This window comes from Cervus elaphus, chromosome 5 (genome assembly GCF_910594005.1).
Source record: "Cervus elaphus chromosome 5, mCerEla1.1, whole genome shotgun sequence".
NCBI lineage: Eukaryota > Metazoa > Chordata > Mammalia > Artiodactyla > Cervidae > Cervus > Cervus elaphus.
In genome coordinates, this window is record NC_057819.1 from 126,283,622 (window position 1) to 126,309,701 (window position 26,080).

General features: G+C 55.9%; 1 protein-coding gene across 5 annotated transcripts in view; it reads right to left on the reverse strand.

Annotated features, from left to right (window-relative positions):
• The window catches only part of SEPTIN9 (septin 9), a 177,473-nt gene that overhangs the window by 78,023 nt on the left and 73,370 nt on the right, over window positions 1-26,080 (reverse strand). For all 5 annotated transcript variants that reach the window (XM_043905396.1, XM_043905399.1, XM_043905398.1 and 2 more), the window contains one exon: window positions 1,898-2,539. In XM_043905396.1, the coding sequence (XP_043761331.1) occupies window positions 1,898-2,539 (642 nt within the window). The remainder of the gene's footprint in view (window positions 1-1,897; window positions 2,540-26,080) is intronic.

The following is a 26,080-nucleotide window of genomic DNA, read 5'->3' on the forward strand; positions in this document are numbered from 1 at the left end:
TACACAATGGAATATTACTTAGTAATAGAAAGGAACGCATTTGAGTCAGTTCTGATGAGGTAGATGAACCTAGAACCTATTGTACAGAGTGAAGTGAGTCAGAAAGAGAAAGATAAATATCATATTCTAATGCACATATATGGAATGTAGAAAAATGGTACTGAAGAATTTATTTACAGAGCAGCAATGGAGAAACAGACATAGAGAATGGGCATGGGGAGAGGGGAGGAGAGGGTGAGATGTGTGGAAAGAGTAACATGGAAACTTACATAACCATATGTAAAACAGACAGCCAACGGGAATTTGCTGTCTGGCTCAGGAAACTCAAACAGGGGCTCTGTATCAACCGAGAGGGGTGGGATGGGGAGGAGATGGGGGGAGGTTCAAATGGGAGGGGATATATGTACACCTATGGCTGACTCATGTTGAGGTTTGATAGAAAACAACCAAATTCTGCAAAGCAATTATCCTTCAATAAAAAAAAATTTTAAAAGGAAAAATAAGAAATAGGCTTTCAAAGGAATTTTCAAAACAATAAATATGTATAGAGTACCTACAAAAAAAAAATAGATGGATAAGTAGTGTGGTCTATGCATACAACTGAATATTATTCAGCCTTAAAAAGGGAAGGAGATTCTGATACCTGCTGCAACATGGATGAACTCTGAAGATGTGCAAAGTGAAATAAACCAGACACAAGAGGACAAACATTTAGGATTCCACCTACATGAAGGACCCAGAGTAGTTAAACTCATAGAGACAGAAAGTAGGAAGGTGGGCGCTAGGTGCTGGGGATTGGGGGAAGTTAATGTGTAAAGAGGCCAGAGTTTCAGTTGGGAAGATGAAAAAGTTGTGGAGATGGATGGTGGTGACCGTTGCACAACAGCGCAATGTATTTAATACGCATATAGAACTGTACACTTAAAAACGGCTACAATGGTCAACATTATCTGTGTTTTACCACCATTAAAAGTAATTTTTAAAAGGTTAATCAAAAACCCAGAATGTTCTGCCTGTCCAACCCAAGGGACACTTACTGAATGAACATTTACTGAGCTCCGAGTCCCAGGATTACAACTGGACCCAGCTTTCACCAGGCTCACAGCTCAGCCGGCACCTTAACACAGCCTGTGGGGCCAAGACCCTCATTGTGGGGCAGGGGGCAGCAATGGTGTTTCATGGGACAGCATCACGCCCCCCGTGAGCTCCCCATGAGCACAAGTCTGGGTCTAGACCCTCCAAGGATGGGAGCCACGCCCTCAATCACCCCCCAGACAGCAGAAGAGCCCTGAACAGAGACTTGGGCAGGAATCACAGGACTCCCTGGCCTGGGATCCCCCCTGGCAGCCCTGAAAATCCTAGCCTGCAGAGATGAGGGGCTGTCATATTCCCTTTATGTCTGGGCATAACCCTCCCTCCTTTGGGAGGAAGACCCTCCAGAGCAGGAACCACCCCCTCCCACCTCCCACAGCCTCTGCCCTGGAGGCACCGGCAGGGCACCTGTCACCCTTCTAGAACCCGAGCATGCCTCTCCAAGGCCCAGGGACCACCAACCACCAGGACCGTGAGAGCCTGTCCTAGTGTCTCACAGCCATCCCGCCCCAACACGAGCCTGTCCCGGTTCCTGCCACCACATGCTGGGGTCGCAGCCACGGTCACACCATGACCCTGTTGACCAATCACAACCCAGAGATTCTTTGCAGAGTCTAACTGAAATCCAACTTGCTGCATTGTGGTCCACTGTGGGACAGAAAGAGCCCCCCAGTCCCTGCCCGAGATTTCAGTATAGACTACCCCCCAACTCAATATTCAGCTCTTTCTCCAAGATTCTAGGGCAAAGACAGCTCCCCACTCCCCAAGTCATCACAGCACAGGTGACTGGAGCCTTGCTACTCACCCTCGTGGCTCTTGGGTGGGATCTCGGCCGTGGGGGGCTGGGGCTTGGGCTCCAGCCTGCTCTGCAGCTGAGACATCGGGGCGAGTTCTGAATTCTCCAGGGTCTGGGGTGGGATGGGGGAGGCGGACCCCTCGGCTGGCTTGGGCACCTGGATCTCGACCCTCTTGGGGGCTGCGTCAGCGGCGGGGGCAGCGGGCACCTCGGGCATCTTAGAGGCGGGGGTCTCCATCCTCCGGTGGGCTGACTCCTGGGGCTTGACTATGGTGATCTCCGTCCTCCGGGGGGCGGGCTCCGGCGTCTTGTGGCCCAGCGCCTCGGCCCGCTTGAGCCCGAACCTGGATGGCCCAGCGGTGCCGGCGTTCTCTACCTGCTTGGACGAGATGTCGATGGAGATCTCGGTGCGCCGAGACACAGGCTCAGCCTTGGGCCCGGAGAGCTCGACCCTCCGCAGGGCAGCCTTGGGGGATCGCTGGCTCAAGGAGTCTACATGGCGGGCTGCAGGCTCTGAGTTCTTCACACCCAGGTCCTGGAATTTCTGTGTGGAGCTGGCCACAGAGGACCGGAGCAGGGGCGTCTGGACCCTCCGGGGTGGGGTGGAGTTGGGCGTCTCGACCTCCTCGACCTCAAAAGATCTTTTCAAGGCTGGAAGACAAAGCGAGGAGAAGGTGATAAGCAGACGGCTGGGGAACGCCTGGAAGCATCCTGCTAGTGGTGAACGTCGGAAGGCAGCCGGCGGGGAGGCTGCGGCGAGGGCTTCGTTTCACGGCACAAGATGGGACAAGGGTGCAAGATGGAAGACTCTTGTGCCCTCTCAGGAACAAAAGGGGACAGTTCCATTCTACTAGGGGCTGAGGCACGAGCAGCAACATGTTCTGGGAGAGACAGAAAACACTGAAGCTTGGGGGACTCCTCTGTCCTGACGTGGCAGGGGCCCCGCCAGCTACATTCTCTATAAGGATGCTCCAGCTCAAGACAGCATTTTGATTTCTTTCCTGTCATGACCGTCATTACCCTTCATCACCTCCACCCAACACAGACAGCATCAGCAAACACCACCACCACCAACAGAGGGGAGAGTGAAAGTGTTGCTCGCCTAGTCATGTCTAACTCTTTGTGACCCCATGTACCACAGCCCACCAGATTTCTTTGTCCGTGGAATTCTCCAGGCAAGGATACTAGAGTGGGTTGCCATTTCCTACTCCAGAGGATCTTCCCAACCCCCGGATTGAACACAGGTCTCCTGCATTGCACGCAAATTCTTTACCGTCTGAGCCACCAAGGAAGCCCATCAGATGAGAGATGCCCCTAATAACAAGAGCCCATAAGAATCTCGATGGGAATGACACCCTCATACCAATGTCAGCAGAACAGCCAACGCTGGGACTTTTAACAACAGGCAAGACACTGGGTTTACCATGCACAACCACATTTGCTCCCTACCCTAACCCCATGGTGTAAGTAATGCTACAATCCCCTGATACGGATGGGAAAACTGAGGCCTGGGTGCTTAAGTAACGCGCCTGGCAGCATGGAGTGAGCGGCAGAGCCAGAAGACGCATCTACCTCACAGGCCCAGGGTTCTAACCACTTGGTTATCCACTTGGTGGAGTAATAGAGATCCCGGCGAAGCCCACTGTGAATTTCTCAGTCCTCGGCCCCGGCGGCATCTGCCTTCATCCTGTACTACTTGCCCCGGCCAGACCCAGGCCCATGCAGGATGCTGACCACCTAACTCCCACCCCCAACACACAGCCCGGCACTTCCACCTGGCCCCCCGCCATCTCCACAGGGTTCATCCACTCCCTCCAAGGTGCTGGGGACGGTGCCCGAGAAGCTGCCAGCCCCACGGTCCCCACAGGCTCGCTGCAAATGAGAACCAGCTGCTCCTGGTTATAAAGACTGGAGCAGGAATGGGCCCACGTGGCAGGAACACTCACCAGCTCCTTCTGGCCTGGGCCCTCAGCGACCCACAGGGTCTCTCCCACCACCTCCCCACCTCGCAGCCCCAGGAGCCCAGGATTACAGGGACTACCCACCCCCCCCATTTCCTCCCCTAACTCTCAGGGCCATTCTGAGCAGCCCCTCCTGCCAGTCCTCCTTCCTCCAAATTCCCAAAGAGCCCTCATCTCCTCTCTAGAGACAGAACCGCTTTCAGAAGACCAGGGCGTGACGGGTGGCTGAGTGGGTGGGTGGCCAGAGAAGTGTGTGCTCTGAAGTGCTGGGTGTAAGAGTAAGCCAAGGGGACCCCAGACTCTGACACCTGACCATGGCCACTACCAGTTCCCCAAACGTGGCACCCCTCCGGGGACCCTCTCTAAGCCCTGGGCACACCTCCTTCTCGGTGGACAGAGGACACAAAATCCCGGCTTGCGAAGCTCAACCCTCCCTGAGGCCCTGTAGGACGACCGGAGAGGGAACTGTGCAGATTCAGGGAGAAATCTGGATCCTTTTTTTTTTTTTTAATATGTAATCTCTTGATTTTTAAATGCTGGCACAAACGAAGCCAAACAACCTCCTTAAAAACGCTGTGCGGCTGAACAAAATCGCATCCATGGGCTGCAATCAGTCAATGGGCCCCACCGTGACTTGACTTAACTTCCGGATTGATCAGTTTCACGGCCAAGGACAGCAGGGAAAGCCGGTGCAGGGACCCCAACCTGGCACGGCTCCGCCTCTCACCAGAGGCTGGCCAGCAAGATACCGCTGAGTGCAAAGCGCGCATCCAAAGAAGCCTGAAGTGCCGGAGAGAGAGGTCAAGTAGCTGCTAAACTGGCCAGAAAGTCCAGGGCCGAGTGCCCGGAACTGTGATCTCTAGTGGTTCCCAGGGCCTCCCGAGACATCTGGTCTACCTCCGCCCCAAGAACACTGTCCAAATTCTCCTCGATAGTGGCTCCTGTCTGTCTGTGAGCTCCCTGGAGGAGGGATCCACGCCCCACCCACCTCAGCACATGCATGTCCAGGAGTCCTTGGTGTTAACTCCTTGGGGCTGAGTTGGGAAGAACAGGAACTAGGCGGGGTGAGGGCTCTTTGCCAGGTTTGCCCACAGGAATGAGATGATCTGGGAGTCCCGGCGAGGTCTGTGCTCCTGTTTGAAAGAGCCCCCTCCCTGCCGAACCCATCTGAAACCCCCTACAACTGTGACTCACAAAAATTAAGACCTTGCACCAAAGCAAAAACCTCTCAGACTCAACCATCCACAGTCTCGCTTTGGCAATGAGTTGGAACCAGACCAGTGTGTGCACAGATCACTGCTCCCCAGAACACAAAATCTCCACCAAAAGCACACGCCTAGCCCCTCCACCATCCTCTCCTTTCTCGGCTGCTCTTGCTGGCTTTGGTGTTTCTTCCTCACTCATGCCACTCCCCGGCCCCATGCTATCTGCACGCTTAGCATTCGGCTATATTACCCATCCAGACATTCACTGCCCGGCACCGCCAGCCACCCTGGTTAGTCTAGTTCTCTCTGAGAAGACAGGGGCTGTTTCCACCATCAGGACAGTCACTGCTCAGCAAACCTCCAGGGCTGATGGCGTGTCCTTGATGGCTTACACCATCCCCACAAATGAGCACTCCTCCTCCCCCTCCTCCGAGGATTCCAAGTCACCCCAAAGCCAGGCTCACTCTTGCCTCCTCCCAGAGCCTGCCCAGGCCCCATGCAGTTCACAGCACTCTCTTCCGTGTCATCCTGGTCACCCCAGTCCGCTAGGACTGGGAAGAGAGTTGGGGTCCTCTCCTCCATTACACGAGCCAGCTCTCTGTCCCTTCCTGGGCCTTGAGTGCGTTCTCTTCACAACTCAGAGGCCAGACTGGATCACAGGTTTGTAACTGTGGGCCCAGGGAAGGCAGGCACCAAGACTTCAAGCCCCATCTCACCCTGAGAAGTTGCACTTTGAACAGTGCCCCCTCCAAAGATTATGTCCCAGTCCCAACCCCTAGAACTGAGAATGTGACCTCCTTTGAAAAGAAAAAGTCTTTGCAGATGTCACTAAGGTAAGGACTCAAGATGAGATTGTCCTGGATTTAGGATTGGCAGGTTGCATAATTCCTGGATGGATCAGTGGTAAAGAATTCGCCTGCAATGCAGGAGCTTCAGGAGATGCGAGTTCAATCCCTGGGTCAGGAAGATTCCCCTGGAGGGGGAAATAGCAACCCACTCCAGCATTTTTGCCTGGGAAATTCCATGGACAGAGGAGCCTGGTGGGCTACAGTCCATGGGGTCACAGAGAGTCGGACACAACTGAGCGACTTTAGCATGCACACACGCTAAGTCCTTCAGGTGTCTTTATCAGAGGAAGAAGAGGGAGGGCTGAGACATACAGAGGAGACGGTAATGTGATCACAGAGGCAGAGACTAAAGTGGCACAGTCAAAAGCCAACAATGCCTGAGCCACCAGAAGCTGGAAGAAGCCAGGAAGGATTCTTCCCCAAAGCTAGCCCTGCTGACACCTTGATTTCAAACTTCCGGTCTCCAGAACCATGAGAGTCAATTTCTGTGTAAGCCACACGGTTTGCTGTCATTTGTTACAGCAGTCACAGGAAGTTAACACAGGGACCATGAGACGGGTGAAACCTCTGGGCTACAAGGTTGTCAGGGGCCCTTCCTGCGGGTGCTGTCACCCCTACTCTGCACGCAGCCCCAATCCAGCCCCAACCACACTCAACAAACGTCCAACAGATGGACCGATGGAAGTGTGGCCGACCTCCAGAAAACTGCTGCATCAGGGGCCCAGGGGAGGAAGAGCAGCCTCCTTTTTCCTTTCCCAGAATCACACAAAACCCTGGCCGGTGGGAGAAGTCATCACAGAATAACATCGCTCGAGATCTGCCCCGAAATATTCGGTGATGAAACCAAAGATCATTTTTTTTTTTTAAGGCAGGCTCTGCAAGGGACACCCCGGGAGCAGCTGTCTCTACACAGAAGATGTCGTGACGTGATGAGCACCCAGCTGGGAAAAATTAGGAGGCGGCTTGTCATGAAGCTGGCAGGACAGGGTCCTCTGGTATTCCGTCCCCCACGGGCATCCTAGAAACACTTTCCAGTCGTGCCCACCGATGCAACACCACCTCTCCCTTCCCAGGGTCCAACTCTCCCTGCTAACACCCTCCATTTCCTCCTTGGAGAATGGGTATAACCCACCATGGCAGCAGGTATTTTTTTCACTTTACTCTTCTCCCTGCTCCCGGCAGAGAGGCAGGCAGCCCAGGGTGTCCACGTGTGGCCATGGAAGCCAACAAGAGTGTTTGGAGCTGGTCATTTTGCAGAATGGACGCCTCTAGGTGACCACATCTGATGACTGGCTCTCTGAGGGACTGATGGGCAGAAAGTGACCTTTCAATGGACCAGGCCAGTGGGGAGGGGCATGAGGCTGCTTCCTCTCTTGCCTGCCGGATGTTAATGCCCCCATTAGGCAGGTTAGAGGTGCCCAGCTGGACAGGATGAATGCACCATTGCAGGGCAACTGGCAAATATGGGGCCGGGCTGTCCTGGGAGGGTCCCCACACTGCCACTGGAAGGGGAAAGGACTGCCATCGCCCACAGGGCACGGGGGCCCACCCCTGCTCACACCATTCCCAAGTGAGCACGCCCCCTTCCTTCCTCTCGTGAATGCAAGACCTCCGCCCCCAAAACCAGGTTTGAACCTTCCTTGCTCCCAAAAGATGTCCTTGGCCCCTACCCGCCCTCCCCCACATGCACAAGAGCCTGAAGACCTTCGACCCACTGCTGGGAATTCACCCCCCAGGAAATGATCAGATCTACGGAAAGATTTATGTATGAGACGTTTGCATCAGCATTAAAACAGCAAACGCTGGAAACACTTCGAGTTTATGGAGATTTTCTGAACCCATATGCCAGAGTCCTGCAAAGTCATCAAAATCATGGTTCTGAAGATGAGAAATGCTGAGAATACTAAGTAAAAATAGCAGAACAACCCAAGATGCGTGCACAGGCCTGACGTCGTCTCTCTCACACATGCGCGCACGCACACACACACATGCGCCTGCACACTGGAGAAAAACAGCCATCTCTGGATGGAATTAAGGTGGCTGTTTAATTCATTACACTTTCCTGCCTTTTCCCAAGGTGCCTACGCTAATGCGGGTCACTTCATATTTTCAGGGGATAAAACCATCAACACTGTTCTTAAAAAACAAACCCTGCTAAGGAGAGGGGGAGGGTGTGGATCACCGCGCCTCAGGCTCAGCCTCTCCTGGTTCATCAAACACCTACAGTCTCGGCTGCCTGCCGCACAGGCCCAGCCGCCTGGCCAAATGCAAACCTCCAGGCATCGGCATCGTGCCGTGGGGGTCGGGGCGACAGCAGCTTGGATCTGGGCCTGTTTAAGGAGGAATGCGCCGCAGACAAGAGGCCATTGTGAGGGCGCAGCTGTGAGCAAACCTCTCCTCGCTCCGGAGCACTTCCGGGAGCACACCTCAGTCTGGAGAGGGCACGTGGGGCGAGCCCCACAGCCCTGCTCCAGGCTGGGACAAACATCATGCAAAGAACAGGTCAAAACCAATCAGCTCCCGTGGGAGGAGTATTGTGGCCACTGCCACAGCTCAGGGGGCTTCTGATCCCAGGCTCGGGCTCCAGAAGCAGCGGCCCTGGTCAATGTGAGTCTCTTCTAGGCGGCAGCAAAGCAAGTTCTGTCCTGAGGAACAGTGGCCACATGGCAGCCAGGGTCAGACACCCAGGGAACCCAGGGTGCCAGGTGGAGGGCACCTCGCCGCTCCCTGGCCTTAGGATGCAGAGAAAGAGCACAGAACAACCCATCAGAGCGAGTCTGGGGCATGTGTGACCCCTGGGGTGGACTCAGTCACCCTGGGTCCAGTCTCCCATGGAGACCAGGAGCTGGCGCTGCAGCTGGGTGGACAAGCTCCCTCCAGGGTGGCAGAGAAGATGGAAGAAGAATCAACATGCCAGCGGACCAGTCCCTGAAATAACATGCCTGCAAAGGAAAGGAACCCAAGACCACAAAAGCAAGACATGGTCCCAGCGAACGAACGAATTCACGGGGGGAAGGGGGGCTGGGTGGGGCCAGGGGGACGGTTCCAGGCAGAGGACAGGGCAGGACAATGGCCCTCCATGCCTCGAATGAGTTGAGAGCTGGCCGGGTGTGGGGGCCTTGCAGCCCGGACGCACAGTGGACTCCTGCCTCGGGACCAAATGCAGAGGCCCGAACAGGGTGGCATGACCACCGTCACCTCTGGGCCTCCGCTTCTCCACGTGCCGCGTCAGCTGTGTCAGCGGCAGGCGGACACGGCGATGCCCAGGCAGCAATCACAGCTGTTGTTGGTATAATTACCATCTGTCTGTGCACCTCGGGGGTGGACGAGGCTGCATGAGCCTTCCTTCCCCTGAGTCCATCACACCCACGGCCGGTATCGCCCCTGGTACCCACCTAGCGCCCAACACCGGGAAGGCAGGAAGGGGTTAGCACTCTTCCCCAGGAAACAGCCTTGGAGCAGTAACTGACGGGTAAGCACTCTGGGGTCCCCCAGCACCCCCACTGGGGTCTCAATGGGAGGGGGTGTCCTCTGGAAGCGAAACAGTCCAAAAGGAAGCGCTTAAAATAGACGCTGTGGCCCAGCAGAGCCCAGGACAGGGACATCGGTAAACAGCAACGGGTGGCCCTGGATTTCCCACCAAGAAACACATTTGTTTAACAACGACCCAGCCAAAGACAAAGTCCAAATAAAGGAAGAGACAGGCCCAGCACTGGCACCCACAGCTCTGGATCCTCCCCTGAGGCCTCTCCCCCGCCCTCCCCGAGCAGGCCTGGCCAGGCTGTGAGTCCCAACGCGGCCTAAGAACCTCGTCTGGCGCCAGCCCCACCCTGCCTCCCACTCCGGCTCAGGGTCCCGGGGCCCGGCGTGGTGGCTGAGGACACCGTCTCCCTGGGCTTAGCTGCACAGGCGGCTGAGGGCAGCACACGGCCCCTGCTCCCTGACCAGACGCAGGCCTGCACCTCCGCACCCTGCACCGCTCCACATGGTGGCCTGCGCCCTCTGGGCTGGAGGACCCAGCCGAGCCACTTCCACTGAGCCCTGAGGAGCCCTGCGGGGTGAGTCCAGTGCCCCTGAGAACTGTGGGTCCCCCATGCGCTCTAGAAACCCAGGCAAAAAGCGTGAGGTCTACTTCTCAGCGTGTGCATGCTAAGTTATGTCCGACTCTTTGTGACCCCATGAACTGCAGCCCGCCAGGTTCCTCTGTCCATGGGATTCTCTAGGCAAGAATACTGCAGGGGGTTGCCATGCCCTCCTCTAGGGGATCTTCCTGACCCAGGGATCAAACTTGTGTCTCCTATGTCTCCTGTACTGGCAGGAGGGCTTTTTATCACTAGTGCCACCTGGAAAGCCCCCAGCCTCTCCACTCAATTAAGATTTTTTTTAACATGGACCGTTTTTAAAGTCTGTATTGAATCTGTTACAATATTGTTTCTGTCTTATGTTTTGGTATTTTGGCCTAGAGGTATGTGGGTTCTTAGCTCCCCAACCAGGGACTGAACCCACACACCCTGCACTGGAAGGCGAAGTCTTAACCACTGGACTGCCTGGAAGATCCTCCCCCAACAATTTAAGGACTGTCTTTTCCCTCGGCTGTTAGGACATGGGCACTTTGGGGTGCGTTCTTGCTCCTCACAGTCTCCCCCCGGGGAGGCCTGGCCCACCGCCCGCCCTGGAACAGCGACATGCGAAGGAGGCCGGCTGTGCCCGCCAGCTGGGTTGCCTAGTTGGGCCAAGAGAAACGAGCAGGCCCCTCCTCCCCCCTCCCCAGGCTGCCACTCACCACAGGGGCACCCTCCACAAAGCCCTTCCTGCCCACGACGCTTCCAGGTACCACAAAGAGTGCAAAGGTGACCCTGGCCCCCTCTACTCAGGACATGAACAAGAACCCACCCACGATGGGCAGGAAGCCCAGTGGCAGCTGTGGTCAATAGCCAGCCCTCAGATTCCAGACCCTCTCTTAATCCCCAATTCATCACATTAATTTCTCCCTGGAAAAAGCTCTCTCCAGCATGTTGGCAAGCGAGGACACAGGCAGAACCTGCCCTCCCCAGCCCAGCTACACGGTCTAATCCACCTAGAACGGGATGCCTGTACAAGGGCATCTAAATCTTAAGCTGTCTGCAGAAGACATTGGTCCCACAGTGGCCCCCAAGATGGTATGTCTGAGTCCTAACTCTGGGCACCTGTGAAAGTGATGTGGAAAAAGGGTTCCTGGGCTTCCCAGGTCGCACCAGTGGTAAAGAACCCACCTGCCAACGCAGGAGATATAGGACACGAGGGTTTGATCCCTGGGAAGATCCCCTGGAGGAGGGCATGGCAGCCCACCCTAGTAATCTTGCCTGGAGAATCCCATGGACAGAGGAGCCTGGTGGGCTACAGTCCACAGGGTTGCAAAGAGTCGGACAGGACTGAAGTGACTTAGCATGCACGCTTAGCACGCAGATGGACTCAGGGTAGGCTCTCAAGGTGAGACCATCCTCAATGAGGCCGGGCCCAGAACCCAGACAGGTGTCCTCATAAGACACAGAAAAGGAGAAGATGACAGAGAAGCCGTGTGAAGATGGAAGGGTGCACCCACGAGCCAAGGACATCGAGGATTCTCATAGCTGGAGCCGGGAGAGGGGCCTGGATGAGACCTTCCCTCAGAGTCTCCAGAAGGAACCAGTACCTCCCACACCTGACTTCCGGCCTCTAGACCCGGGAGAGAGCACACTTCTATCGCCTGAAGCGCTCCCTGATCCGGGGCGCTTGGCAGCCACAGAAGGAAGACCCAGAACAGGTCTTTCGGCTGCCGCGGCCTCTCCACTCAGCCTCCTCAGTCTCTGATGATGCTGAAGCCACATCCCGCGGGGCCTCACCAGCTCTGGGGGGGCACATGGGTGCCCTGGAATTGGACAGACTGGTGGGAAGACCCTCTCCCCTCTTGGCCTGCGTTAGCCATCAGCTCACCCCAGCCCGTCGCAGCTGCCAATGCCTTGGCCCAGTGACCCATTCCTGGGCTGCCACCCCCACCCAGCCTCTGAGCCTCCCCATCCCCATCTTCCTGGGGCAGGGCCACCTGGGATGTCCAGCCCCCCGGGACGTCCCCACCCACACCTGTTGCTTCACTGTCCTCAGTCAGGGCACCCTGTTCATTCCCAACAGTGTTCCCATCGGGGCAACGAGTTCAACCAGCTAAGGTGGGTTCATAAACCCGTGTTCCCCTCCCGCCCCCGTTGCCAACAGAGAAGGGTCCTGGGTGACGGCTCTCAGGGTCAAGGAGCCGCCTGACAGAAGAGACCCTGGTAGGCATCGTGGGACAGCCACGTAGCAACTTCTGCTCAAGAAATTCCTCCCTACAGAGCAAAACCACAACAAATGTTACAAGGAAGCCACTTCTTAACTTGGGGCCTCTTCCCGCTCCAGCCATCTCCCGGTTCCCCCTGGCTCTGGCGACACCACGGTCATTCCAGGCCGACTCTAACAATCACCCTAAGACACTGCACTTCCTTCTTTCCATGGTAAAATTAAAAGTTACGGGAACACGAGTGCATTGGGACCCATCTGTCCTCCCCTTAGGCCAGCTGTGAGCTCTATTCTGCAGAGCGAGGACAGACAGAACGGGGCCGAAGCTACACACGCAAAGATGAGAGCAGACAGGCAAAGAATATCCTGACCCGGCTGGGGACATGGGAGGGGGGCAGTGAACCCAGGCTTCCTGAAAGGCGAAGAAGAGGGCCTAGGTGCGGCCCTACCTGCAGGGGACCAGAGGGGACAGAGAACCTTTCTGGCCTCCGTGGGTCAAAGGTTCCCTGATAAATGGCAGCTGAGAAGGGCAGGAGGCAGCCCCTGAGAGGAGACTAACTTCAAAACCTGAAGCCATGGGCTGCAGCTCCGAGGGCTCAAAGGATACAGGGCCCTTTAATGCACACACCCCTCCCCCTTAATCCACACACCCCTCCCCCGCTGCCCCAGACACCCCAGGGGGTCCTGTCCTGCACGGAGAACTGAGGAGCTGCTTCCAGGTTGGAGCACAGCCCCTCCGCCGACCAGAGCGTCCCATGGAGGGCTGTTCCCTGCATGCTCCCCCCGCCCCACCCCCGACCACAGAGCAAGAGTCATCCCGTCCACAAAAAGAGTCTACGGACAAGCCGGCCAGCTCACAGCCGTCTGTGACCATGCAGATTCTTCCCCATGACTGGGCAGGGGGCAGAGCAGGACCCGGAGACCCCCGGTCAGTCTCGGCTCCATGGCACCGGGCTGTCAGGCCGGTGGTCGGGGGGGACAGCCCCTCCTGGAGAAGCTCTGGTTCCCTTCTCTGTTCTCAGCCCAGAGGGGGTTGAGGAATCACCCCGCTGACTACAGCAGGAACTGGTAGAAACACTTAAAAAATGCAAAAGAAAAAAAAAAGCCTAATACCAGGGGCTGCTGGGCTCAGGTGGAGCCTTCATTAATCACACCAGAGGGACAGATAGAGCTCTGTGCGTCTCTGGGCTGTGGCCCGGGGGCGGCAGGCGGCTGCTGCCCAGGCCCACATGAGCTCCGGTCTAATTACAGGGGACAGTGACCCAAGAAGCAGAGTTCAGGCCCCGCTCAGGGCAGCACCCAGGAGTCCAGCTGCTCCCCCAGGCCTCCTGAGGAATGGAGTGGGTCACAGCGCATGACCCCAAACTGGCCAAGCTGGGCTGGGGAAGCTTGGTGTCTCAGTGACCGCAAAACCCTACAGGCTCCAAGGCTGACTCGCGGGTTCAGGGGGACCTGGTCTCTACACTCAAGGACGGGGTGAGCTTGTTGGGGGGGCAAGGGGGGTGGTTGGCAGAGAAGGAGGAGTCCAGAAAACCAGAAGGAGGTAGTGGGTTTGTAGAGTGAGACAGGCCACAGCTGGACCCCGAGAAGATTCTGGAAGGGGCTCCCAGGAGCCACCCAGCTGTTCCAAAGATCCCCGGTGGGGCCGGGCGAGGCCGCCTCCAGGACACCTCTCTGAAGGCCTTACTGGGCACTCGCCAGAGACGGCAAGCTCCTGGCTAAGGCCACACAACAGCCTGGACCCTGGAGAGGACCCGTGTGGCTCAGTGGTAACGAGTCTGCGTGTGGTTCTGGGAGACCCAGATTCGATCTCTAGGTCGGGAAGATCCCCTGCAGGAGGAAATGGCAACCTACCCCAGTATTCTTGCCTGGAAAATCCATGGACAGAGGAGCCTGGTGGGCTACAGTCCATGGGGTCACACAGAGTCAGACACGACAGCAACTAACACTTCTCACTTTCACTGAAGACCTAAAGCTAGCAGGGCACAGCCTCTAGGCCGGGCTGTATCACCGGGCAAATGATCAGGAACAGGGTGACATCACCCTCTGGGGACACAGATGGGGAGGCTGAGACCCAGGGAGGCCTTCGATCAAAGTCATGCCGTTAAGCCCATCTAAGCCTGGTCTCTGGATCCACACCCAGACACTCTGCTGCCCCTAAGGTCGGCCACTGCGGAAGGGCAAGATCGGTGGGTGTTCTAATTCCCAGAAGCTGTGTACATGCCCTTGTTTGGAAGGAGGGTCTTTGAAGATGTAATTAAGAGCCTCGAGATGAGATCACCCTGGATTTAGGGTGGAATCTGCCTGCCAATACAGGAGACGCAAGAGATGTGGGTTCGAGCCCTGGGTCAGGAAGATCCCCTGGAGGAGGAAATGGCAACCCACTCCAGTATTCTTGCCTGGAGAATCCTATGGACAGAGGGGCCTGGCGGGCTACAGTCCATAAGGTCTCTAAGAATCGGACACGATTGAGCACGCAAAATCTGAGAGTGAGGGTCCCTCCTAAGAGCAGAGACAGACAGGAAGCAGACTGGAGGGATACTTTACCAGCCAGGGCACCAAGGTCGGCGGGACCCCACAGAATCTGGAGGAAAGGCTGAGCGGAAGGAACCAGCCCCGCCCACACCGTGAATTTGGACTTTCTGGGCTCAGAACCCTGCGTTAAGCCCCCAGCCCGCGGTCTCTACTGTGGCCACGGGATACCTACACACTCCCTGACTCCCAGCCCCTTCCTGGGCTTTGCACCCCACCTCCCTGAGCTGACCACGCAGCTCCTGTTCTGTTCTTCTGTGGCTCCTTCCAGGGGCCGCCCAGCCCAGGTTATCAGGCAAGCACCTGCTTATTCTTTTCTCTTTACATTTGTTCTTTGAGCCTCTGAGTGTTTTCTGGCCGATACACGTTTAGGGAAAACCTCCCTAAGGACCGAATGGACCTGTCTTCTGAGCAGGGTGGGCACTGTACCCTGGGCATCCTTGGAGGTGACCAGCCTTAAATGTGACCCTGTAAGGAGTCCTCCTGTCCCCTGCACTTTCTTCCCAAGACAGCCAGTGTGGAAGCCTTCAGCCACGGTTGCAGGTGGACAGATAAACTACCCCCTGCCCCTGTACAGAGCCGCACCCTCAAAACAGACAACTTCTCAAGTCTGCTTCTGGCCCGCGGGAGAGGGAAAAAATGAGAACTGTATACAGTGAGCTCCAAACCCTCCGCGCCAGAGAGGGCTCTGGGAGACCCACCCCCGCCCCACCGCCTAGCACCACAACACCACCAGCTCCACCAGCTCAGCCCGATAACCTCTGACCTGCCTGCCGGCCATGCGAGGCCCAGGCTGCCAATCAGTACCTCCCTGATTCCCACCCTAAGAAGCCCCCAGAAAGCCAGGCCCTTCCAGCCACCAGCGGCGGGGACCATGCGGCAGGGAGAAGGAGAGGGCCCTCTCATACACACGCCAAGAAACTTCCCAGGTCCCCTACATCACCAGAGACACAACCTACCCAGCCTGAAAGGCCCTGAGCTGGGGGCTGCCGGACGATGCATGGAGTTGTCACAAGTCACCTCTACACACTGCCTGAGCTAGGCAGCTGACCCCTCTGGCCTCAGCACGCTGGTCTCTTCCAGCTGGGACACCCAATGACCCCATGAGGGCCATCTTGGGGGCTGCCATCAGCTCCAAGTTTCTCTCATCACTCCTGCAACCACAGGCTCAGTGATTCCAAACACTCAGCAGAGCTGGAGGGGCCAGGCGAGGCCACCTCCCCTCCTGGGCCGAGGTCGAGGACCGAGGTTCCGGCCACAGTCCTCTACAGCCGAACATGCAGCTGCTGGTGCTGCCTGCAGAACTGGCCCATAGCCTGCGCGTTTGGGCTTCACTCCACTCAGCACCCCAATCCACAGCTGGAAAGAGTCAGCGGGACCCAGGGGTCCTGGCTTGGCCACCATCAGCCAAAGGAATGGGCACTTTGAGTCTCTCAAACTGGGGTGGGAAGTTGCGTTGGGTGAGTTTTCTTTTTGACAATGAATCTTAAAAAATAATATCTATTGCTCTTTTCCTGACCCTAAAAGCAATACAGAAAGTGTATGTGCAATGCAGAAAATCTGCAAAACACAGAGAAACAAAGGGAAAAATACCTATCAACCCACGACCAAGATAAGCACTATCAATATTCTGGCAAACATCCTTCCAATCTTTTCACTGCATGCATATTTGTAAAGCAGGCTCACGGAGAGACACAGCTTTGGGCCTTTCTTCTGCAGCATCAGGTAGCCTGCATCGCCATATATTCTTGCATTCGTTCTCCACATTCCTTTGTGGTTCTAAAGTTCTGGTTCCAGATCATTCTCAGCTCTAGCTGACAATCAGAATCATTTCCAGAGCTTGTTAGAAGATTACTGGTCCCCGCTTCCTAGAGGTCCTGTCAGGAGGGCTGAATGGGCCTGGCACCCCGAGAGTGTCTGGGGAGAAAGTGAGCAAGGATCTCTGCCCTCCCATGGGCTCACAAGCCTCCTCTCCATCCCCATCCTGGGAATCCCACAAGAAGAAAATCTAGGCATCCAACCCTCCTGGAATCAGCCCCAGCCAGTGGCTCCACCCGCCCCACCGTCCCCCGAAGGCACCCAAGATCTCTGTCCAGCTTCAGTGGCCACCACTCAGCCCCTGAGCCGGTCACAAACCAAAGGACACACTGGGCACTGCTAAGGCAGAGGCCCATGGGATGAGGAGACGTCAGTCACAAAGCCCCCAGATCCACCCAGAGCCCAGAGCAGCATCCCCTTAGAGAAGGTTGATAGGGACCTCCCTGGTGGTCCAGTGGTTAAGACTTTGCCTTCCAGTACAGGAGGTGTGGGTTCAATCCCTGGTGGGGTGGGGGGTGTGGGGGCGGGGGCTAAGATCCCACATACCTCCCGGCCAAAAAATAACAAAACCATAAAACAGAAGCAATATTGTAACAAATTCGATAAAGACTTCAAAAATGGTCCAGATCAAAAAAAAGAGAGAGAGAGAGAAGTTCGAAGCCACCCAGGGCCTGCATACCAACTCATTTGCTCCAGGAAACAGGCAGAGGAAGGCCCAGTGCTGGCAATCAGGGTCCCAGTCAGCCTCCCTTCTCCTTGACTCCCAGAATAGTCATCATGTTCCTCCCAAAAGACCGTCACCATGCTGGGGGCAGGAGCCAAGCTCATCCGTCCACGTTGGGCCCTGCTGCAGAGTGAATGTGTTCCCCCAAATTCACAGGTTGAATGCCATCCCTCAAGGTGATGGGGTCTTAGAGGGAGAGCCTTTGGGGATGATGAGGTCTTGAGGGTGGAGCCCTTGTGATGGGATCAGCACTCTTATAAGAGACCCCAGAGCGCTCTCTCTCCCCTTTAGCCCTGTATCAGCACGGTGAGAATACACCGTCTGTGAACCAGGAAGCCACCGCCAGACAATGAATCTGCCAGAGTCTTGACCTTGGACATCCAGCCTCCAGAACTGAGAGAAGTAAGCGTATGCTATGTAAGCCCCCCGGTCTGTGGTCTTCTTGTTACTAAATCAAGGGCCCGGGCCTGAGCCTCACGTGACTTATGAGCCTCTAAGGAGTGCTTGTTGCCTTGAATCTTTAACTCAACGTTTACCGGTGCTCATCACACACCAGGCACAACCTTAAGGACTTGTTCACCTCCCAAGACCTCCAGGAGATGAGCTATTTCCCTCTCGTCCCCATTTTACAGATGAGAAACCGAGGCACAGAGAGGCTAACGACCAGCCCAACATCCCAGCACGGGTGAGGGTGAAGTCAGGCTGAGCCAGCATGCTAAACCATCACCATCACACTGTGCTACCTCCACACCCCACCCCGCCCCCTAAAAGCCAGACTCTCAGTAACAGTACGGCACCCGCTACATGTCACCAGCCTGGCACCTGTATCGTGCTGAGCCTTGGACGCACACCTGCATGGTGGGCCCTGTGATTCCAGCGTCACTAACGTGGTCACCAAGCCGGAAAGCAATGAGGCCAGGATATGGGCACAGGCAGCCTCTGCCAGACCCCAAGCTCTGGCCCCCCACTGCTAGGCAGACTGCGACTTCCATTCTGGCCAGGCAGGGTCAGCCTGTGAGGTGGCCCAGGCGAGAACCGGGGCGCAGAGCACCGGGGTCTCCCTTCCAGTGTGGCCTCGGGCTACCCGTGACCTTCATGACTTGTCCATCTTGCTGGGTTCCGGGAGGACCAAGAGCCCTTGAATACAGTGTCCAGCCTTGGGCCTGGCATGTCATAGGTGCTCAAGACAGGGATGGTTACGAAGAACAAGAACCAGCACCATCAGAGGAAGTGCCTGTGAGTGAAAGGGGAACAGCTGGAAGGGCAGGGACTTGGATCAGAGAACAAATAATTTGGGAGGGAGGCCGAAGCCCAACAGCTGGCTCCAGGGCAGCTGCTCGCAGGAGCCCAGCTCCATCACTTAAATATTAGGAGAGATGCAAATATCTGAGCGCCCCTCCCAGTCCAGCTTCAGGGGGAGACTGCAGCCAGGGCAGGGGTGAGGTTTCCTCCCTCACTCGTGTCCCCACCCCTTCCCCAGCTGCCCCCAAACTCCTCTACCAGGGCAGGAGCTGGGGTGGGGGCAGCCACCAGGAGGGAGGGGACACAGCCCCATCTGTCCCCTCTCCTCTGCTCCGGGCCTGCAAAGGGGTGAATGAATGAGCGCCTTCCCCATCTCGCCCCCTCCCTATTGCTTCTTTTGTAGTTTAGCAGGAAAGAAGAGCAGCCCCTCCAGAAGTCTTTCTGATGGAATCCTGGAGGGAAAAGCTTGCCACTCCAGACCCACCACCCTCACTCCAGAAACACATCACGCGCCCCTCTTCCACCTGGACTATATGCACCACCCAAGTCTTTCCCGGCAATCTGACCAGGAGGAAAGCTGAAGCCTAGAGCCCCTCCACACCCCGACCTATGCCTGCAGGCACAGCCTGCACCACCCTCCGCCTCAGTGCCAAGGGTACCTGTGCCAGATGTGGGCATAACCCAGTCTTCCCAACCAACTACAAGCGGGCAGAAATCGCAACGGGAGCCAGCCAGCACCATCAGCCTGCAGACCCTGCCTGGTAAACGCCTACCCAGCTTACCAAGGGACTCTGCTTGGTGTCCCTTCCTCCAGGAAGCCTTCCTGAACCTACCCCTCTCCTGGGCTCATGCCTGGAGCCCCAGAACGGAAAACAGAGCTAGTACTTAGCTGGCGCCCACGGTTAACTGTTGAGTAAACAAACGAATGAGCTGGCTGCCTCCCCCACCGCGGCCATCCTCCCAGCCCACCAGACACAGAAAGATTCTAGCACTTACTTCATTTTTGAACTGAAGGCAAAAAAAAAAACCCCAAATCCAGTTTCTTTACAGAGCACTTCTCCCCTGACTTGTGATGGGGGACAGGAGGCAGGGGACAGCAAAAAAGGTCGCCCCTCTGGGCCTGGGATGGAGCCAGGAAAACTTGTATGCTTTTACTGTAGATGATATCGGTCTCCGGGGACTCAGGGCAGGGGCCTGGCCTGCCCCTCAGAGGGAAACTGCCCACCCACGTGGAAAGGAGGGCCAGAGAGCCCTGCTGGGGGTTGGTTTTCTGCACCCAGGGAGGGGCCAGCCGGGCTCCAGGCTGAGGTCCTGCCTAGGAGAGTCTGGAGAACTGGCAGGCTGCTGGCCACCGACAGTCAGAACCAAAAACTCTTCCATCTCACCAAAGATGGGGGAAGGGAGAAGGTGAGGTGGCCGGAATCTGGGCCACTCTGCCTGGGACACCACTCCTTCTTCCCGCCACAAAAAAAAAAAAAAAGAGAGACCATTCCATCGGTGAACCTCCCGCAGGCAGAGAGGGGGGTTGTCGGTGTTCCAGTGTCTCCCTTCCCATTCCCACAGGGACCCTCAGCCACAGCCTCCCACATGGAGGTGCCTGGGACCCCCAGGCCTTGCCCCAGGGGACAGCCAAAAGCCCATGGCCAGAGGAGCCATCAGCCTGCACTCCCCGAAAGGCAGAAGAGGGCTGTGGGTTTGACAACTAGAAAGCTGGACTAGAAACTCTGAGGAAGTGCCTGTGACTGGTCATAAAAGACCAGACATCGGCTGCAAAGAGCTCAGAATTCCAACCCCTCCTTGTACAAGCGAGGGAAAAACCAGCCCCAGGAACTCCCAGCTCAGACTTGCTAAGGCCCAGGCAGCAAGACAAACTCAACTCCCTACCCCTGCCCCATCCCCCGAAAGAGCCACATAAGGCCCCCCTGGGGGGGGGGTGCCCCTGCTCCCTCTATTTATGCCCAGGAAGACAACCATCAAACCCCTAGCCAGACAGTCCCTCAGAGGCTGCAGTAACCAGAGGATGTGTGGGGGGCTGGGGGGGGGGGTGTGTCGGGGGGGGGGGGCAGTCACCTCTCCTGCCTCCCCTCCCCCATCCCACCTGGAGCCCCTGGAGGTGTTTGAAGGCAGGGCTCCTGGTCTTGGGGACAGAGACACAGCAAGCTCTAAGCCCTGTGTGGGGAGGGCACACTAATGTGTTCAAGGCCAGGTCCCTCGATTTTCTGAATTTTGCAATTCTTGGGCTTCTCAGATGGCCCGGAGACTCTGGGAGCAGAAAAGGCTGGAGACTGCAGGGCTCAGCATTCCAGGAGGGACTGTCAGACTCAGGAATCTGAGAGAAAGAAACTCACCCCCCCCGCCCCCCGCAACACAAAAAAGAAAGAGGCAGGTGGCCCAGAATGGGAGAAAATAATTGCAAATGAAGCAACTGACAAAGGATTGATCTCCAAAACATACAAGCAACTCAGCAGCTCAATATCAGAAAAATAAACAACCCAATCAATAAAATGGGCAGAAGACCTAAACAGACATTTCTCCAAAGAAGACATACAGATGTCTAAAAAACATGTGAAAAAAAAATGCTCAATGTCATTTATTGTTAGAGAAATGCACATCAAAATTATTAACACAATGAAGTATTACCTTATACTAATCAGAATGGACATTATAAAAAAAAAAAACCTACAAACAATAAATTCTGGAGAGGATGTGGAGAAAAGGGAACCCTGTTGCACTGTAGATGGGAACATAAATGGATATGGCCACTATGGAGAACAGTAAGGAGATTTCTTTAAAAACTAGGACTAGAACTACATATGACCCAGCAATCCCACTACTGGGTATATACCCTTAGAAAACCATAATACTGTCAGGCGAGTGTATGCTCCTCGGTTCTTTGTCTCATCACCACAAAAATTTGGAGTGACGGACATTAAAGCCACCTCGGCGGGTCACAGCTCTCGGGTCTTGGACAGACCGTGTTATAGCTCTCAGGTTTCGAACGGACCGTGTTATAGCTCTTAAATAAATCAGTGTTACAGCTCTATTTTATTTAGATAATAACAGGAAAATCCATCTTCGAGGCATGAGGGCACGTCGATCCAAAGACGCGAAGAGAAGATCGCCCCATCGCGCGGGAGAGAGAGAGAAGAGAGCTTTGGCTCTTCTTTTTATATGTTTCTCTGACCCTGGGCCTGTCTTATGTAAATTGGGTCAGCCAGGACTGTTGTTTGTTTTACCTGAGGTTCTCACTCTGGTCCTTGGACCTTCCTTTGTTCTATTTTCGCGGGCTTTTGGCCACCGCCATTCATTCTGGACTCCTTTCCCTATTATAACTACCTAACAATACTAAACGACACATGCATCCCGATGTTTATTGTAGCACTATTTACAATAGCCAGGACATAGAAGCAACCTAGATGTCCATCGACAGATGAATGGATAAAGAAGTTGTATATATATTTCAGATATACAATGGAATATTACACCGCCATAAAAAAGGAATGAATTTGAGTCAGTTCTAGTGAGGTAGATGAAACTAGAGCCTGTTACACAGAGTGAAATAAGTCAGGAAGAGAAAAACAAACATTGTCTATTAACATATAGATAATGGGATCTAGAAAAACAGTACTGATGAACCTACTAGGACGGCAATAAGAGAGATGCAAACATAGAGAACAGATCTGTGGACACACAGAGGGAAGGCGAGGGTGGGATGAATTGAGAGAACAGCACTGGAACATGTACATCACCACATGCAAAGTGGATAGCTAATGGGAACCTGCTGTACCACACAGGGAGCTCAGCCTGGTGCTGTGACAACCTGGGGGGTGGGATGGGGAGGTTCAAGAGGGAGGGGACCTGTGCATACCTATGGCTGATTCACGCTGATGCATGGCAGAAGCCAGCACAACACTGCAGAGCAATTACCTTCCAATTAAGAATAACTTTTTTAAAAAAGAGAGAGGCAGGTTAGAGCCTCATTCCCGGGCTCCTCACCTCCCTTGCAACCCCACTCTATGCTACGGGCGGGGGTGGGGGGGTGGCGCTCGCTGTGTATACTCTCCACTCGCACGGAGGACATCCTCTTGTCCCTCTGCCTAAATTTCGGGGCATTGGCAGCACTTTAAAAACTGACAACAAACTTGAAGCTTCCAGACCGTCTCCTGGTCTAGGCTGAACGGAGCCTTCGGGCTCTGTCCAGACCAAATTAAACAGCCGGAGCCCAGAAATGCCCCCAGCGCCGGGGGGTGACTAGGGGCCAATTGCTGGGTCTGTTTGGCCAGAGAAATTACAAATTCTCAGTCTTCTGGGACCGGGTTCCACAGACTTCCAGCCCGTTTCATCTCATAAGCAACTCAGCCTCCAAATTTGGGAAAAACCGAGAGGAGGTTGGAAAGATAGCCACTGTTTGACCATGTTTCCTCAGTGGTGCCGTCAAGGGAGAGCAAACGAACTTGCTTCCTGGCTGGGTTTCTGGGATGAACCCAAGAAATGACGTCCCCCGGGGCCTTGACTTCTGATAACTCTCTCCCGAGAGCCCCCTGGCTTGCCCAGCACCCCTTACCCCCTACCCTAGCCCACCATTCTAAACACACCACCAGGCCTTTCAGAGTCTACACCATGACCCACTGTTACCTGCCCTTGGGGGCTGCAAGCCCATCAGAAGCACCCAGTCTGGCCTGGCAGGTAGGTGGGACTCCTGGGTTTGGGGGCCACCACGGATCCCTTGAGCCTGGCTCCCAGGTCCTTGTTGTTGGCCTGCGGTCCTGTCTGTACCCCAAGGAGACTTCTATTATCAGCCAGCCCACCCCCAGCACAATGAGTACGGGGCATTCAGCTGGAAAACAGGCAGTGGTGGGGGGAGGATAATGGTGATGCCTGAACTGTGACATTTCCCTGGCTGCCGGACATTCAAGGAGAAAGAGAAGGCAAGGCCCCATTCTGCTCGGCCAGCACCAGGATGAGGGCTGTAGCACTCCCTTAGGGGCCTGCCAAGGCCGGGCCAAGGCCATGGTCACCAGGCCAAGAAGTCTCCAGCCCCTGCAGGGTGAGAGTGCCATCTGCCCTTGGCAACGTCACGTCATGAACAGGCCGCAAGGCCAACTGCTTCCACCAGCAGGACAGTCTCACTCACAAACATGGCCTGAGCAAGTACACCCACTGTGAGTCCACCCACCATGTGTCGGGCCCAGGGATTTCCGTGGCTGCCACTGAGCGCTGGGGCTCGAGCTCCAGGGATCTCTTTTCTCTAGGCATGGAGGCCCCAGCCCAGGCCCACCCACTTCCCACATTGACACATGGGTGCAGGGCTAACCAGTCCCTGGGGGTGAGCTCAACAAACCCAGCTCTGGCCTCCAAGCCCTGGCTTCTCCACACTGGCCCCAGGGGGGCTGATGCGCCAAGTTCCGGATTTGCAACACAATCAGGAGTGGCAAAGGGCTGCTGGTCAAGGAGGATGTCGCGGTCAGCACGCCCCGTCCCTGACACCAGCTCCCGGTTCCGACTCCCTTTTAGGAAGGCTGGCAGCCAGCAGAGGCATGGGCAGGCAGCCCGACCCCACTGTCTCCCAAGCCAGGCCGTCCAGCGTATGCCTGTGTCGTCGTCTGCAGGGCGGGTCCATAGTCCACCCGTCTGGGGTGCTCCGGGGTTGGGGGAGACTGGGATGACCTCCTCAGTGAAGGAACCCTGCAGGCAGCCCACCTGACCCAAGTCTCCAAGTTCTGCCTGTGAGACAGCATGACACCTCCAAATGGAATGTCGACCAGGCCCGGGGAAGGGCTCCCACGCTGGCCAGTAGCACAAGTATCTGCTCTGAATCTACCAACGGTATACAGTCTCACTCACCACTCCCCGCAGTCACTTAGGGACCCAACAGACCCTTGCACTCCATCCCTTCCATCACCCAGATTCCTGCATTTAGGCACCCACACCCACCCGATCCTTGCAAATACCTGACCCCCACCTCGAGCCCCAACAGCAGCAGCACCCACCATACTCCCGCGAACAGGAACCAGGCTCAGGCTGTCGGCTATCTCCCCAAGACGATCCTCGGACAGAGGTGTTTACAACCCCACTCAACAGAAGGGGAAGCCGAGGCTCAGGGGCCAAGACTCTTTCACCAGCCAGCTTCCCTACCCATCGCTTCTCTCCAAAGGTCCTCTCCTTCAGGATGCAAACTCTACCCACTTGTCCCTTTCAAACCTTCCTACATGGACTTTCCTGGTGGTACGGTGGGTAGGATTCCATGCTTCCACTGCCAAAGGCCCAGGTTCAATCCCTGGTCGGGAACTAAGAGCTCACAGCCTGTGCAGCACAGCACCCCCTCTCCCCCTCGTGCAGGAAAAAGACTTCCTGGAAAGATCTATGTCCTCCAGGAAGCCTTTCCAGATGGACACCCCACAGCACGGGATGTCCCTGCTCAACCCACCTCCCTGGCCCACGTCTAAACCTCAGGCCCACTGATGATGGGGACCCTTCTGCCACCTGACACTTCCTCACAAGCAAGACAGAGGGTGAGTCTAGCCCCGGGCCCTGGATCCAACAGCACCCGGCCAACACAGCTGGTGGTGGTCAGACCCATCAGAGAGCCAGCCCCTCGTAGCCACAAGCAGGTATCAGCGGAGTCCCAGGAAGGCTGACTCCTTCCATCCAGAGAGTGATCTCACACCACCACAGATCCTGTCTCCCACCACCAGGTGAGGACTGTGGGGACGGTGTATTCTCAAGAGGCCTCGAGCCTCGCTGAAAAGCAGAACTCATCGCTCAAGAAGCCCAGTGGTGTTAATTAGGGGCAGATTCACACCCATCACCAAGCTAGGCCTTGTCCTCCTGGGAGGAGAGGGGCACCTGGACCCAGCCATCGAGGGAGCCCTGGTTCAGGAGGCGTCTGGGCTCCCAGACGAGCAGGTGCAACTGCAGAGTCTCATCTCCCCAGGAGACCCCCTCCCTGCCCGCTGCCCGCTCCATGCTCTGGGCCCAGGGCTTGCTTGGGCTCCGGGACCCGGCTGGCAGGGTCCCATAAGGAGACGTCAGAGGACAGACGTCAGAGGTTCAGTAGGGCAGACACCTCCTCCAGGCGGGAGAGACGGCTCTGGGACTGGAACTCCTGGGTCCTGGGCCAGATTGCGTCTCAACCAACATCAAGGACTTTCAGGATTTTTTCAGCCCATGCAAATCCGGTTACAAACAACCCTGCTGGGAAAGTAGGCCAACAGCTGGCACTTGGAAGGGCTTTGTTACACAAAGACCCGAGTTGTAATAGCGTTTGCGATAACAGATTTGGCCTGCCTTCATTAGAGAACACGTTGTCCGACGGCCCTGTACTCCACCAGCCAGGAGCCAGATAGCAGATGGGGTCACCCTTCCAGCCACCCCATCACACGGGGAGTGACGGGCGCTGAGCCCACCTGCAGCCCATCTTCCAACAGGGGAAACGAAACTTTAAAAAAATCAGTTCAGCAAAACACAAAATGTTCTTCCTGCCCCTGCATGGGAGTCTCCACCGAGCCCTGAGATCCTCCTCGGAGGGAGGGCAGAGGCCATCATGTAGGAGGCCCACAGAGGACACTTCCCCC